Below are 14,459 nucleotides of genomic sequence, written 5' to 3' on the forward strand. Positions count from 1 at the left end.
ATGTGGCCGAGATACCGCGAGAGCTGGGAAGTGGGGGCGCCGGAAGCAGCGCCGCTCTCGCGAGACAAGGCGGAGCAGAGCCGGGAGGTCCTGTGCAGTGTGGAGGTCGTTGGAGTCACTTGTCTGCTGACAGCTCCTCTGCCAGCCTGTCCGCGCCCCGCCCGCCCCAGCCATGCTTTCCGCCCTCGCCCGGCCTGCCGGCGCCGCTCTCCGCCGCAGCTTCAGCACCTCGGCCCAGGTAGGCCCTGCGAGGGGCAGCCTGCAGGTGGAGGCTCTCCGGCCTAGGCCACGTGTGTTCCTGGCTCGCGAGCAGCCTTGACCCCGGGTCAATCAGCTTGGACCGCAGGGCCGCCTGGTGCAGACCCGCAGTTGTGTCGGCTGGGTCGGCCCTGATACTGGGCGGGAGGTGCGGGGAGAAAGTCCCGGAGGCAGGGAGGCGGGAAATAGCCCAGCTCCAGTACCGGGCCGCTTCTCCGAGCCTGCCAGTTCACCCCCAGAGTCTGCTCTTGACCTGTGCTCCTTCAAGCTTGAGAAGCCAGGGCTGTAGGGCCTAAAGTAACTTACCTTCCGTGGTATTTTGAGAGACTAACCTTGTTGTTGCAGCTTCCGTACAAGGATTGTGTAATTTTTAACTTCATAGTGCAGACAGAACTACCCAGGGTAAAACACTGGTCCAAGGTTACACAGTCTTTTGGCCAGAGGACTAAAATTCCCCTCTCCTGGCCGCTGTAATTTTTTCTTTTTGGATCACCAAGCCTTCCCTCTAAGAACCCGAAGACTCTGCTTCCTCTTAAGGACCTTTTGAAGGCTGCTGCCTGCGGTGGACCGCCTGGGCCTGGCTTCGCCTGGAACTACTTAAGCCTAAGCTATTTTTAGCCGACTCGGGCAGCGATTCCTAAACTCTGGTGTGTATCAGAATCACCAGAATACTGATAAAGATCAAAGACAGAGGGTCAGTGAAGGAGATAGGACCCGCTGGGCCTCTGCTTTTACCAAGAGCCCCAGGTGATTCTAATACAACCCAAGTATGAGAACCCTGGAATACCCACATCGCCTCTTAAGTACCTTGCCCTAAAAGGGAGGTGATTGTTAAATGAGGTTCTGCATTTCTTAGCCTCTGCCTTTCTGACCAGTCTCCTGTGTGTTCAGTTCATTTGGAAAATAAATATACACATAAGTGCCTTTGAATATCTGCTTGCCCAGAACTGTGTTGGGTGCTGCAGGTGATACCAGGATGAGTGAGAAGCAGCACTTATGCCAAAAGTGAGTAAACTTAGGACCCCTAGGACCAGTGGGAGTGTTGAAGAGTGACACTGAGGAGTAGGGGAAGGGAACTAACTGAGGATAAGACCAATATTTGCTGGTATGATTTCATGAAGGGTATTGAGACAAGAAGGAACATGGAGAAAACCAAGGCTTTGGATTTTGGAGTTGAGTTGCTAAGGTAGGAAAAACTGCTCGGAAAGAGTGATGGGAGTTGGCGGTGGTATTGATATCAGGAGCTCAGGTTTGGATATATTGAGTTTAAAATTCCTACTGGACATACAGAGTCGTTGAGAAGGCAGGTGTATAAGTCAGAAAGATGAGCTTGAGCCAGATGGTGCATTGGCCTAGAGACTTTAGATCCCATGTCATTAAAGTTTGTTATACAGACTTTAAAAAGCAATCTTGTGAAAGAAGTGTTACTATATATCCATTTTCAAAGCCTAACTGCTAAACAGTGTGCCAAACAGTGGGAAAGGATGTGAAATCTGGCAACAGATTGTTTAGGAAGAGATCGTGAGCTGTCCTGCAATACCAGAGCTTCTCATCTCACTGTAAAGATTCCACCATTTGCAAGTTATGTTTTTATCAATATTAGCCGAGCTGATGAAACCTTGTACAAAATGTAACGTGGCTTCGTTCCACTGAAAGCGTGTTACATTCGTCTTGTTTGTCACAGGGGACTGATTGATCCAAGGACCCTAGTTGAGGACGCCAGGTCTGTCTGTTTCCTGGTAGATATTAATTCTTCACCTGTTTAGACAGAATTAAGACACAGTCTTCCACACTGACATCCCGCACACCAAGGGAACTGTGTCTTGCCCCCCGTGTTGGAACCCTGGTCAGTCGTGGGAGTGAGGCCGAGAAATCTGGGCATGAGGAACTTGAGAAGATTTTTGAGCAAGGCAATGATGAAAACTTTGAATTTGGGGGAGGATGGTTGAGAGGTAGAGCTGAGGACCTAAGTTAGACAGTGGAATCAGAATGGAAATCAGAGGCAGGTTAGAGAGATGTTTGAGATGCCAGCTCCTTCGTATCCTAACTGGGTGTCTCCAGTAAGGAAAGAGGCAGAAGATAGGAATAAAGGTTTGAATGTGGGTGAACATAGGTGCCATTTGGGGACAGGGATGGGAGAGGATGCGAGGATAAATTTGTTTACACAGTTGGGTTAGTGGGACCAGTGGGATGCCTAAGAGAACTGGAGATGTGGAGTTGGAATCTGGGAGTCCCTGGGATTTGGGACAAGGAGTGAGGGTGATTGCTGAAGCCCCAGAGGTGAGTGAGACTCCAGACTTCAGGTTCTGGGTGGTTGGTCCAGCTAGTTTTCTGTGAAGTCAGGGGTACAACTTAAAAAACGTGAATTTGAATCTTACTTATAGTATATGCCCTTTCGAGTTTTAATTTCTTCAAGCAGATCACACTGTGTGTGAGGTGGGTTTTTTTGAGGTTTTTTGGTTTGGTTGGTTTGGTTTTGTTGACAGAAGCCCAATATTGCTGGCTTCTGTTGCTGTGGACCATGACGTGCAGCCGCAGCAGCCGTAGTGTAGACGCTGCCCTCCAGGACTGTGTCCTGGCCTTTGAACTCCTGTGGCTGCTCCTTTCTCAGTTTGTCTTCTTCCTGGCCTGCTTGCCGGGATAGGCTCCCCTTCTCGTTTGTGAGTTTAGGCTAGAAACAGCCTCCCTGAGGTTGGCTGGGGTTTGGGTTAGGCCCTGCGTGAGACCTGGAGGGGAGAGTGCCTCTTGTGTAAGGGGAGTGAGCTTTAGGGCAGGACTTCACTTCAGGACAGCTCTTTGCCCTCAGCTCCTGGGCATCTCACTGCCTGGCCGCTTGGGAGCTGGCCAAGGCCTGTTTCACTCCTACAGCCCCCAGGTCCAAGCACTGGCCCATTGGTAGGATTTCATAAATATTTGTTTATAGTTTTTAAAACTGCACGTTGCAGGCGAGGCTTCTGTTAGCAGTCCAGTGGCCGAGTGAGTAGTCTGCTTGTCTCTCGAGGGTATGGGAGAAGTGTGCCCTGACTCTCACAGTATCTGAAGGCACAGTTTGTCCCCCGTTTTCCTGAGGCATGCTTCTGAACATCCTGAAAGAAACAGGGCCTTAGGGGTGGTAGGAATACCTTCGCCTCTTTGTTTGGGACCACTGCAGTAAAGAAGGCCAGGGGCCGTAGTCTGCAGTTTTTACCATGTGAATCCTTTTAATGCTGATCCCATCTTCAGAGTCCTCTCTGTGTGCCTCTTTCTAGAACAATGCTAAAGTAGCCGTGCTGGGGGCTTCCGGAGGAATTGGGCAGCCGCTTTCGCTTCTTCTGAAGAACAGCCCATTGGTGAGCCGCCTGACCCTCTACGATATCGCTCACACGCCTGGAGTGGCTGCCGACCTGAGCCACATCGAGACCAGAGCGACCGTAAAAGGTACTGGGCCCGCCTACCCCACGGACCTTTCATCTCTTCTCCCCAGTATCCAGGTTTAGAGTGAGATTCTTGGGCGGAACTAGGTGTTCAGAGACTTGGGGTTTCCGTGTCCATTTTAGAATTTAATTTTATAAATTATTGCAGCTTTTTGGACTTGTCTCTAAAAATGTTAACTAGTGTCTTTCAGAAAAACAACAGTGGCCTGATCTTCCCATTTAAAACTTTTTTATGATTTTAAATCATAGGAGGGCAGGGGTTGGGGGAGCCTTCTGCAGGGACGTGGGGGCAGTAAGCGGCGCTGTCCCTGGGGCGCTGCCAGTGCCTTCCGGGCCGGGCCGTCCCTCCACCCCAGGGTTTCTCTCGCCAGCTTCTTCAAAGCACGGCCACCTTAGGGAAGTCTGAAATGAATATAGGTATATTATCCAAGAAGTCATTCATAATCACATAGAGTTATATATAGCCTGCTCATTATAGCGGCGTTTATCCATGTCACCAAATTCTTGGTAAAGTCATTTTTAAAGAGGTTTTATAAGTTATAGCTTATTTATTGTTATACCCATGCTGTTGGCCATTGGGCTGTTTTGTGTTGTGTTATTGTATAAATATTTATGTAAGCTGTGATAAGCGTCTTTTTACCTTTACATTTTGTTTAGGATCGTAAAAGTAGAATGAGTAGGTACGGCTGCTCACAGCTTTTACTGTAGATGTCAGATTGCTGTGCAGGAAGCTTGCGCTGCTTCCCGTCTCCACTGATGGTGTGAGGCTGCCGGTGGTGTTTGCACATGGCTTCAGTGGGTGCAGACAACACAGGAGGTTGACTTGTCAGGTCACATGCTCGCGGGCCTTCCAAGGTCCCTGTGCATTCGTTGGCTTTCTTTTTCTTGGGCTGTACATTTTAGAGTTTCCAGAAGCTCACACAATAGGGAAGAGTCAAATCAAAGCAGGCTTTGGTCACTGGGGCCAATTCCCCTGAGATGTTTGAAAGTGAACCTTTTTCTCCTCAAGCGATAGGCGTAAACAAAGCTGGTGCTAATATGTAGAGTCCCTGTGTGTCATGGATTCTCTCTCCTGGCCTCCAGTGCCCCTTCTGATCTGACCCCAAAGTGGAGCTTTTGTTAGAATGATCGTGCTGTGGGATAAGCAGCTCTTAGCGGGAGCTGAGCAGGGCTCAGCGGTGCTGGCAAGTCGGGTCAGATAAGGCCAAGTGGCCCACTTGGATGGTTATTCCATTCTGTAGGGAGGCTAGGCCATAGAGGCTGGGCAAAAGTGGAGTGAAAGGGACTGTCCTGCCAGCCAGAGTCGTCCAGACCTTGGCGGTAGTTCTCAAGGAGAGGAACCCCTTCACAGATAGCCCTTCCATCCTGTCTCAAGGCCTTGGTCAGATTTGGACCTGGGTGGGGCTGTCCTCCTGGGCTCTGTCTGTGTAGATGTGCTGGCCTCTGTGGGTCAGAAACTGAAATTGCTCACTCGACTGTTTTCTTTTTTCCAGGCTACCTCGGACCTGAGCAGCTGCCAGACTGCCTGAAGGGCTGCGATGTGGTGGTCATTCCGGCAGGAGTCCCAAGAAAACCAGGTGTGTGTTGAAAGCCTTGCCTAGCATCTCCCTGAAAGTCAGCTAAGGACATGGCTTTCCATGAAAAGTGGAGCCGGTCTTTTCTCTGCTGCAGAAAAGATTCCAGGCTCCCAGATGCCCGTGGGGACAGACCCCTGCACGAGTCACTGAGTCCCCTTGCCCAGTCTCTTGGGTTTTCCGCACGGAACGCCCTTTTCTCCACACACCTCTACCTTGGAAGGCTTACTGATCGTCCTCGGGTGTAACTCCCCTCTCCGCACCCCCCCATGCTCCACCCGCACCGACCTCTGTCTTGGCACTTGTCACACTGGGCTGTTTTCCCTACAAGACGGATTTGCTTGACAGGGACCCTGTGTCACTCATGTTTAAATTTCCTTAACAACAAACACACAGCACTTGGCACGTGTTTGGAAATTCGTCCTGTGCTTTATGAACAGCACTGAATTGGATCGTTCTCAGGTATGACCCGAGATGACTTGTTCAATACCAACGCCACGATCGTGGCCACCCTGACCGCTGCCTGTGCCCAGCACTGTCCGGAAGCCATGATCTGCATCATCTCAAATCCGGTGAGTGCCCGCCGTGGGCAGGTGGGTGCCGCAAGTGCCGCCTGGAAGCTCAGTGTGCGGCTGTGCTTAGAGGGGGGAGTAAGCGGGTTGATGTGCTGAAGTGGATCAAGGGGATGAATACTAAGAGGCCCTTAAATTTTATTTCCTGAGGATTCTTTGTGGCCACGTGAGTGGTAACCTGAATTTCCCATCAAGCGTGTGCCTTTGTACAGGTCACTTCCCCTCTCGGTATCTTAGTCCTTCCACCTGGAAAGCAGGTCCGCTCCTCAGGCCGCCTGTAGCTGAGATTGCGGCAGCCTATTAGCTCCTTTCACTGCGCTCCACTCAGGCTCTGCAGTTCCCGCTGCTCCGGCCTCTCCCTCCTCACACTCACACCTGATCACGTACACAGCTGCCCCCACTCGCCCCTACCCAGGCCCTGCTTGCTGGTTTTTGCAGGAATCTTGTTCCTCAGTTCACAAACTCCGGGTCAGGAGCCGTGTCCCCCTGAGAAGTCAGCTAGGGTGCACATACCCACCCCAGCAGGGCCCCTGGTTGCATTTGACAGCGGCCTCCTCCATCCCTCCCTCCTGATTGAATCTGGACTCTGGTCTCCGAGTGTGAGAGGGACCCGGGTGAGGTGTGGTGGCAGTGCTCTGGACTGAGGGACGTGGCCGCGGGCGAACACCCCAAGCTTGCAGCCAGGGCCTCTGAGAAGAGGGTCCTGCCCTTTCCAAGCAGCTCCCCGTTCCTCAGGGGCCACTGGTCAGAAGTTGTTGGGGAGCTGATTAACCAGTACCTGATATAAATCTTGCTGGTTTTGTCTTATTTTTTTCCATGTACCAGGTAATATGTTAGGCATTTGCCATATATTAAGACACTTAACCTTCATAGTAATCTCCTGAGGTCGTTGTCTTCCATTTTTACAGATAAAGAAACTGAGTCCCAGGGAGTTGATGTAACTTGCCCAGGGTTACAGTGCAGAGTGCCAGAGCTGGAACTTGGCCCTGGGCCATCTGAGCTTGTAGCCCTGTACTAGGCTGTTTTGTTTTGTTTTTTTAAGAATGGTCTTTAGGGCCTAAGGCCCAGCTGGAGCAGAGCTTGGCCTGCAGAGCCTTCGTCACATTTTTAAGTTGACTGATGAAGGGTCACGTGCATATGTGAACTTTGGGGTCAGAGGTCATCAAGGGGAAGAGTGCCTGCAGCAGTGAACGGCTTCTTCTTTCACATGGCAGGGTGGGGGGCGAGGGGACAAAGCGGTTTTTTACAGTAGGGGCCCTTCCACGGTGAGGCTCAGTTACCAGACAGGGCAACTTAATGTGATACCTTCAGGCTTGCTAGTAGTCTGATGAGATTTTTCCTTCTGTCGCATGGCTCTGCTCTCAGAATGCAGGTGAATTGTGCCTTTCTCTTGGATTTACTAGGTTAACTCCACCATCCCAATCACAGCGGAAGTTTTCAAGAAACACGGAGTGTACAACCCCAATAAAATCTTCGGGGTGACAACCCTGGACATTGTCCGAGCCAACGCTTTCGTTGCAGAGCTGAAGGTGAGAGCTGCGTCAGGCCTCATGCACGTGGCCTTTCTGATCCTCCGTGTCCATCCTTGGCTCACTGATGGGCGTGGATAGGTCACGATAGGTCACGTGTGACCTGAGGGTGGTGTTAAATGTCTTCAAAGCTCACCTCCTTCATGGGAGGCAGTGCTCACGTTTTTGTGGGGAATGCAGACGGCGGGCGCTTGCGTTGACCAGCTCGATCTCCTCCCCGCGGCATCCAGGGTGCAGGCTTTCCCAGGGTCTCTCGCTGGCTGGAGTGGGTTGTGCTCCTGGTACTCTCCGCCTCTGATAACCGACCTTTGCAGGATTGACCTGCTCATCGTTAGGCAAACGATGAGATGAGCAAACAGGAAGGGCTTGGGCAAGCTCCTGAGATGGTGTCCGCGTTGTTACCCCGGTCTGTGTCCTGATTCGCTCCTCCTCGGGAACCGGTAGTGACTTAGACTCCCCTCTGCTCTCACCAGCTGCCGACTTCTTTCTGAGCTGCCAGACTCGTCCTGGGGTGGGTGTGGCACCGGCACCGGGTCCAGAGTCCTCGGTGTGTTTCACAACTCACTGTCTAAAGTCCCTGCTTGTGGACCCTGCAGAACCACTTCCTCCCTCCCCAATAAACATCCATCCTAAGCTTCAGGCCATCTTTTGTGACTCTGCAGAGGAGGGTTCCCATCCTACCTCCCACCAGTTAGGAATAATTGTCGAGCACGTGGCTTGGAGAGAAGGACAGGCACAGGATTTGACCTCCGTCTTCCACCCCTGCACTCAGCACCTCTCTCCACGGTCATTCTTGCTGTGGCATGTTCCTCAGCCTCTGTCTCCACGGGGCAGATCCTGAGATGTGGCCCCAGGGCCTGGGAGCTCTGTGGAGTGAAGTGGAAAGAGACGCTTTAATTCCAGAGACAGTGAGTTTGAGCAAACTCTGGGAGGTAGTGAAGGACAGGGGAGCCTGGCAGTCTGCAGTCCATGGGGTCGCAAAGAGTTGGACACGACTGAACGACAGCAATTCCGGAGACAGTTGGATTGAATAGCCAGTTCAGCACATGTGTGTTTGGAGTGGGATTGTTGGTGCCATGTCCCAGGTGTCCAGCCTGGCACCCTATGCAAGCTCCCTGCTCCGTTAGCCCTCTGCTGCTGGGCCTGCCCACCCTTGTAACTGGACTCCCCTTGCTGGGTGAAGTGGGTTCCTAATTCAGGGCATCTCTCTTAAGCAGCTGCAGCATTTGGGGACTGCTAACCCCTCTCCCATAACTCCCACCAGCGTCTTTTTCTGCGATAAGAAATACCTGATTCGCAGATTCTCGGAGGGTGGGGGGCGGCACCATGCCTCAGGTTTAACAAGTGAATCAGCTGTCACAACAAGCCCCACTTAACCAATGGTGGCGTCGTGACCCCTTTCCACGTGTTTCCCTCCTTTTGGTCCCAGTCACTGAGCTGACAGAATTCTCAGCCCTGGCTTTTCTAGAATCTCAATCTCGTGCGAGGGAAAGAGAATCTGCGTTGTTCACGGTGAACACAGTGTGGGCACGTGAGTCTGGGCTGAGGCAGGCGTGACAGCAGGTGTGGGAAGGAGGGCTGTCGGCCTCTGGTCCCAGGAAGGAGAGGGGGACCCACTGGGACCCTCCAGGGAGGCCGTCTCCAGCCCGCTGTGAAGGGAGAACCCACGGTGTCCTCACCAGACGCCAGGTGCTCCTCGCTGCACGTGCCCAAGCTGGTGTCAGAGCGTGCAGGTGCAGGGGCTAGTGGGAGAGGTGGGCGCGGCTGGCGTCGCCCGCGGCCTCTTTCCCGGCTCCTTTGTTTTGTTCTTGAGTTTTGTGGATTTTCCCAGTGTTGGTGCTTCAGGTGCATATAACGTGTTTGACACTCAAAGTGTTTGTTTAAAAGTTAATCAGACTTCACGCTTCTCCTGACCAGGATTTGGACCCAGCCCGAGTCAACGTCCCCGTCATCGGTGGCCATGCTGGGAAAACCATCATCCCCTTGATCTCTCAGGTGCGTTATCAGGGCTGTGTGTCTCCTCGCCCGGAGGCCCCCAGACCACGAGTGCCCTTCAGAGGCTGACGGTGGGGCCCTGGGGCAGGCAGACCTCACCCTCCGTGGTTACTTGGAAAGGATTCCTACTGTGGATGCAGCCCCACCCCACTTGTCTGGGGGTCTCTTGATGGCCTGGGGGCTGTGGGAGCGAGTGCGGCCAGAAGGTGTTAGAACGGCCAGCTCCCACACACACTGAAAGCTGCCGGTGGAAGCACCCCCTGCCTTCCCGATTAGGTAGAGCAGGCAAGGTCTCTTTGTATAAAAATGAGGAGACAGAGTAAACACCCCCGAGAATGAGATAAATCACCTCGTGACCTCGGAAGAAAATACTGAGGAACCACTTCAAATCTGAATTGATGGACATCCCACAGAGCGAGCATTCGGTGCCCTTGACCCCTGTCATGAAAGACAGGAGGGCGGAGGGAGCAGTCAGAGGCGAGATCCCTGAGTGCCGTGGGCCCTGCCAGGCCCCTGAACAGCAGAGGGAGGTAGGGGGACAGTTGGTGACGAGTGAATAAGGTCTGTGGTCTAGTTCCTCGCGCGTGATACTAATTCCCTGCTCTTCATAACTGCACCCTGGTTATGTAAGATGTTAACGTCAGGGTAAGGCAGGTGAGGAAAATCTTCCTGCTATTTTTACAGCATTTTGGTAAGTCTAAAATTAGTCCAAAATAGAATAAGTTTTTAAAACATGAGTAGGGATCTCACCGCACCTCCCAACAAAGTCAGCTTGTTCTTTAAAGAAAGGGTCTTGATTTCCCACATGGCTGCGATGCCCGGCCCCCGTGGGCTGGGGGCTGGGAGGGCGTGGGATCGTGGACCCTGGCCCTGCTCACACAGGCCTTGTGGCTTCTGCTTGCAGTGCACCCCCAAGGTGGAATTGCCCCAGGACCAGCTGGCCACCCTCACCGGTCGGATCCAGGAAGCCGGCACCGAGGTGGTCAAGGCGAAGGCCGGAGCGGGTAGGTCTCGGGTGGCCCCGGGCCCTGGTTAGAGTCTGAGCTGAAGACACAAGCACCCGGCAAGGAGCAGGGCCTTTTCTCCGTTTCACATCCACCCACTTGACATGCCACCCCGCTGCTGGGCGGCGTGGAGTAGTGTCTGAGGTCAGCAGAGCTAATTCCCTGCCATTCATGCATTTATTGGGTCAGGGAATGCTGACGTACATTCCTGATGATTAGAAGGCTGGAGGCTACGCAGGCGGCTTTTCAGCTGGAGGGAGAGCGCACCTGGATCTCCAGGTCGCGTTGCTGGCGTGGCTCACGCACCTGTGTCCTCCTAGGCTCTGCCACCCTGTCCATGGCATACGCCGGAGCCCGCTTTGTCTTCTCCCTCGTGGACGCGATGAACGGAAAGGAAGGAGTCGTCGAATGTTCCTTCGTTAAGTCCCAAGAAACGGACTGTCCGTATTTCTCCACACCGTTGTTGCTGGGGGTACGTGCCTGGGGGCCGGGGCTCGGCTGAAGGAAGGACGCGTTCTGTAGTGGAGAGTCAGCTGCTGCACCTGGAGCCTTCGCTCCGTGACTCGGATGTCCGTGAGCAGGGACCGTCCCGCCGCCTTTGGAGGGTAGACGCGCCACCGAATCAGGAGCAGGGAGACACCGCCGTCTGTGGGGCTGACAGGCTCTCGTGGCTCCAACAGCTGGTTGGCAGCGACCACCAGGGCAGCCATCCTAACGGGACCCTCGTGTCCCGAGGCGGCTTGCGGACGGCTCCCAGTAGCGGCTCCCCACACCAGCCTGCGCTTGCCCTGAGCCCAGGGCCTGCCGAGGCCTATGCCGCTGTTAGGCATTCAGTTCCAACACTGCTGGGCCACTGGGACAGGGCCCTTCTCGTCCAGTTGCCGGCTTCAGCCAGGCTGGTGTGGGCAGCCGTCCAGTCTGCTTAACCCCTACCGGGTGTTTGGGGAGCAGCTTGCCATGTCTCAGCCGTGGGCACCTGTTGGAATCAGCCTAGTGTATGCTCCCCTTCCTCTCAGGCCCAGAAGGAAGCCCTTCCCATAGCCCCCCTGGTGTCCACAATCCCCAAGACTCTCTCTGAAGAGGTTAGTCCCGGAGCCCATTGAGCAGGTGTGTGTGGCACAATGAGGCCCCAGGGGCTGATGGTTCCGACCAGGGAGCGTCTGAGGAGGCCTGGATGCCCAGCTGCTATCTTCCTAATGACCAGCGTTTGCCTACGTATTTACATTGGGTTCTGGTGGACATTTAAGTGTTTCTTCAGTCCTTAACCAACTTGGGAAAGAAACTAGCTCCGAGAAGTAAGCTCTGTGTTGGGGAGAATAACTCGTGTTACTAATTATTGAATTCTTTGTGTACCAGCTGACCCAGGTCTGTCCTCGCAGCCTTCTGTGAGGCAGATGAGGAGACAGACCTGGCGTGTGAGCCACCGGGCTGCGCACACAGTGAGTTCCGGGGCCTGGCCCCCAGCCCAGGGCTGGCTGAGAGCAGCCTGAGTTCCCAGCACGGCTCACACCCGTCCCGTCCTGTCCCCGATGCGTGTGACTCCCTCCGCAGGCTGCCCAAAGCCGCCAGCCGCTGGTGTAGGCAGGCTAGGCAGGGCTGACGAAGTTACGAGCAGGCTCTTCTGTAACAAACTCATTCAGGGAAGCTTCCTTGTAAAATATCACCATCTCTCCTCTCTCCTTCAGAAAAAGGGCATCGAGAAGAATCTAGGCATCGGCAAGGTCTCCCCTTTCGAAGAGAAGATGATTGCCGAGGCCATCCCTGAGCTGAAAGCCTCCATCAAGAAAGGAGAGGAGTTTGTCAAGAGCATGAAATGAGAAGGCGCTTAGCGAGCAGTCGGTCTCCTTAACTTATTAAGGCATCATGTCACTGTAAAGCCGTTTCAGATACTTCTGTCGTTTCAGTTTGCTTGGTTGAGGAGGATCGTATTAATGAACCACCCCTTCCCAATCTCGGTCAGTCTGTCGGTGCATCAGTAAAAGCAGGCTTTGATTTTCTTTTTCGGGGTCTCCTCCAATTAAATACTGCGATTTCTTCCCCATTAGAGCCTACTGCAAAGTGTCTGTCTGGCATCTCTCCCATCACGAGTCAGAACTACATGTTATTTAAAATTTAGACTGAAGCATCCTGGTCTCCTCAGTAGCTTCAGGTCTAAAGTCTCGATCAGTAACTGCTTCTCCCAAGCCTGCGCTGTGAGCTGTCACGGCCCCCGGGCGTGTGGGCTGCGGCAAGGCCTGCTCAGGCCTGATCCCTTCGTGTCCTCTCACCCGCTCGCTGCCAGACCACTGTCTCCTGTCCCGTGGTTTTTCTGGCCCAGCAACCAGCACCGCTGGCTGGATTTCATCCTCTTCTCGTTGAGCCCTGATGTTCAGTGGCGGTGAAGACAGAATCGTGAGAAAGGCTGGGCAGGGCCAGGAACAGCCAAGCCAGAACACCAGCTGCCACCATGGAGCCGAGGACACCTGGCGGGGGGTTCCTGTCCTCGTCAGTCGCCTGAAGGAGCCGTCGCGCGTAAGCTGGGCTTAGGATAAGTGTAGGGGATTAAAGGGAGGCTCGCCTCCCTTCAGGCACAGGCTGCTCCCCAGAAGCCATGGCCTCTAACGTGGATACTGGGAGCTCCTGACGACAGGTGATGATGACCTTCAGTGAAAGGCAGGTGGTAGGTGGAGCTTCACCCAGTGGACAGACACTCTTATCTGCAGCTTTCCTGTCCCCCCAATTAAATGTCAGTATGACATCGCTGTTTTCTTACACAAGTGATAATGTTCATTGTTGAAAAGCTAAAATGTAAGCCAAATAATAAAGCAGGAAATTATCGCTGTTGATAGTATGTATGCTGTTAATTTTGCATATTTCAAAAGCAGAGATAATGCTTCCTGCGCCACTGTGCAACCTGTCCTGCTGGTTAACTACTGTGTAACAAGCACAGTGTAGTTGTGCAGAATTTCTCATAATTCTGCAGTTGACAAGTTTCCACCAGAAAATTCTGCTCTGCTAGGTGTAGGGGCCTGGCCAGCCCGGCACGTTCAAGATGATGTCTCGGGCTCACGGCTGCTACTAGGGGGGATGAAGGGACAGCTGGGCCCCATGAGGCCCCCAGAGCGGGGTGCGCGGATTTCTTGATGGCTCAGGGTTCCCGAAAGTGCAAGAGCAGAAGCTGCCTGGCATTAAGGCTTAGGCTCGGAACCAGCACAGCATCACTTCTGCTACTTCCTTGTGGCTTAAGCAAGTCACAAGGCAAGCCCTGGTCCATAGTGGGAAGAGCCTCAAGGGCCTGACTACCCAAGGCCTGGTCCTGTGGGCGCCAACTTTGGAGATGAGCTGCTACATGTGACTTTTCTGTAAGTATATATGCGTTTTCCCGCATCGCCTGCTGAATTGCTGGGTAATCCTTAAGGTGAATGTACTATAAGGTGTACTCCACTCTTGTTGGGTAGTTAGGTGGTTTGGGTTTTCACTCCTAGGACGAGCATGGCTGTGAACGTCGTGGTGCTACTGGGGGACTAATGCCTCCTGGTGATTCTGTGTGTGAAGCACTGTGCCAGCTCTCTTTGGGGTGTGTTTGCTGTCCCCTGGGATCCTTGCCATGACCCTGACAGGCAGGCCCTAGTGCAGATGGCGCAGCAAGCTGTCTTGGTCTAGGAGGGTCAGGTCAGTGCCCATCTCCATACACCAGTGGTGGCCACGTAAGGTCCGTCGAGGAGTTTGCTTAAAATGCAGGTTGCTCCCTGCTGCGCTGTTGGTGGGAGTGTAAACTGACGCAGCCGCCGTGGAAAACAGTGTGGAGGCTTCTCAGGAAACTAAAACTAAGCACGTGATCCAGGTGGCTCAGCTGGTAAAGAATCCGCCTGCAATGCGGGAGGCCTGGGTTTGATCCCTGGGTTGGAAAGACCCTTTGGAGAAGAGACAGGTACCCACTCCAGTATTCCGGCCTGGAGAATTCCAAGGACTGTATAGTCCATGGGGTCGCAAAGAGTCGGATAACGACTGAGGAACTTTCACTTTCCAGCAATCCCAGTCCTGGGCATACATTCAGACAAAACGATAATTCAAAAAGATACAGGGACCCTTGTGTTTGTAACCACATTATTCACAATAGCCAAGACCGGGAAGC

At 53.4% G+C, this 14,459-nt stretch overlaps 2 protein-coding genes across 2 annotated transcripts in view; one reads left to right on the forward strand and one right to left on the reverse strand.

The window, feature by feature from the left end:
- The window catches only part of STYXL1 (serine/threonine/tyrosine interacting like 1), a 30,877-nt gene extending 30,007 nt beyond the window's left edge, over positions 1-870 (reverse strand). Inside the window, exon 1 of the mRNA XM_018040699.1 lies at positions 591-870. The gene's annotated coding sequence lies outside the window, so the exon portion shown is untranslated. The remainder of the gene's footprint in view (positions 1-590) is intronic.
- MDH2 (malate dehydrogenase 2) lies at positions 81-12,346 on the forward strand. Its single transcript, XM_018040697.1, has 9 exons — positions 81-238; positions 3,507-3,675; positions 5,165-5,248; positions 5,708-5,817; positions 7,221-7,346; positions 9,264-9,341; positions 10,246-10,345; positions 10,666-10,817; positions 12,031-12,346. The coding sequence occupies exons 1-9, from the start codon at positions 173-175 to the stop codon at positions 12,160-12,162; spliced, it is 1,017 nt and encodes a 338-aa protein (XP_017896186.1). The 5' UTR covers positions 81-172; the 3' UTR covers positions 12,163-12,346.

This window comes from Capra hircus, chromosome 25 (genome assembly GCF_001704415.2).
Source record: "Capra hircus breed San Clemente chromosome 25, ASM170441v1, whole genome shotgun sequence".
In the NCBI taxonomy this organism is placed as follows: Eukaryota; Metazoa; Chordata; class Mammalia; order Artiodactyla; family Bovidae; genus Capra; species Capra hircus.

What these genes read in the sequence shown, in the direction of transcription:
- MDH2 (XM_018040697.1), top strand. Translation starts at nt 173, where the DNA reads ATGCTTTCCGCCCTCGCCCGGCCTGCCGGCGCCGCTCTCCGCCGCAGC. An exon ending in TCTGCATCATCTCAAATCCG is followed by an intron (nt 5,818 to 7,220) that starts GTGAGTGCCCGC and finishes TGGATTTACTAG; the next exon opens with GTTAACTCCACCATCCCAAT. An exon ending in CTTTCGTTGCAGAGCTGAAG is followed by an intron (nt 7,347 to 9,263) that starts GTGAGAGCTGCG and finishes TCTCCTGACCAG; the next exon opens with GATTTGGACCCAGCCCGAGT.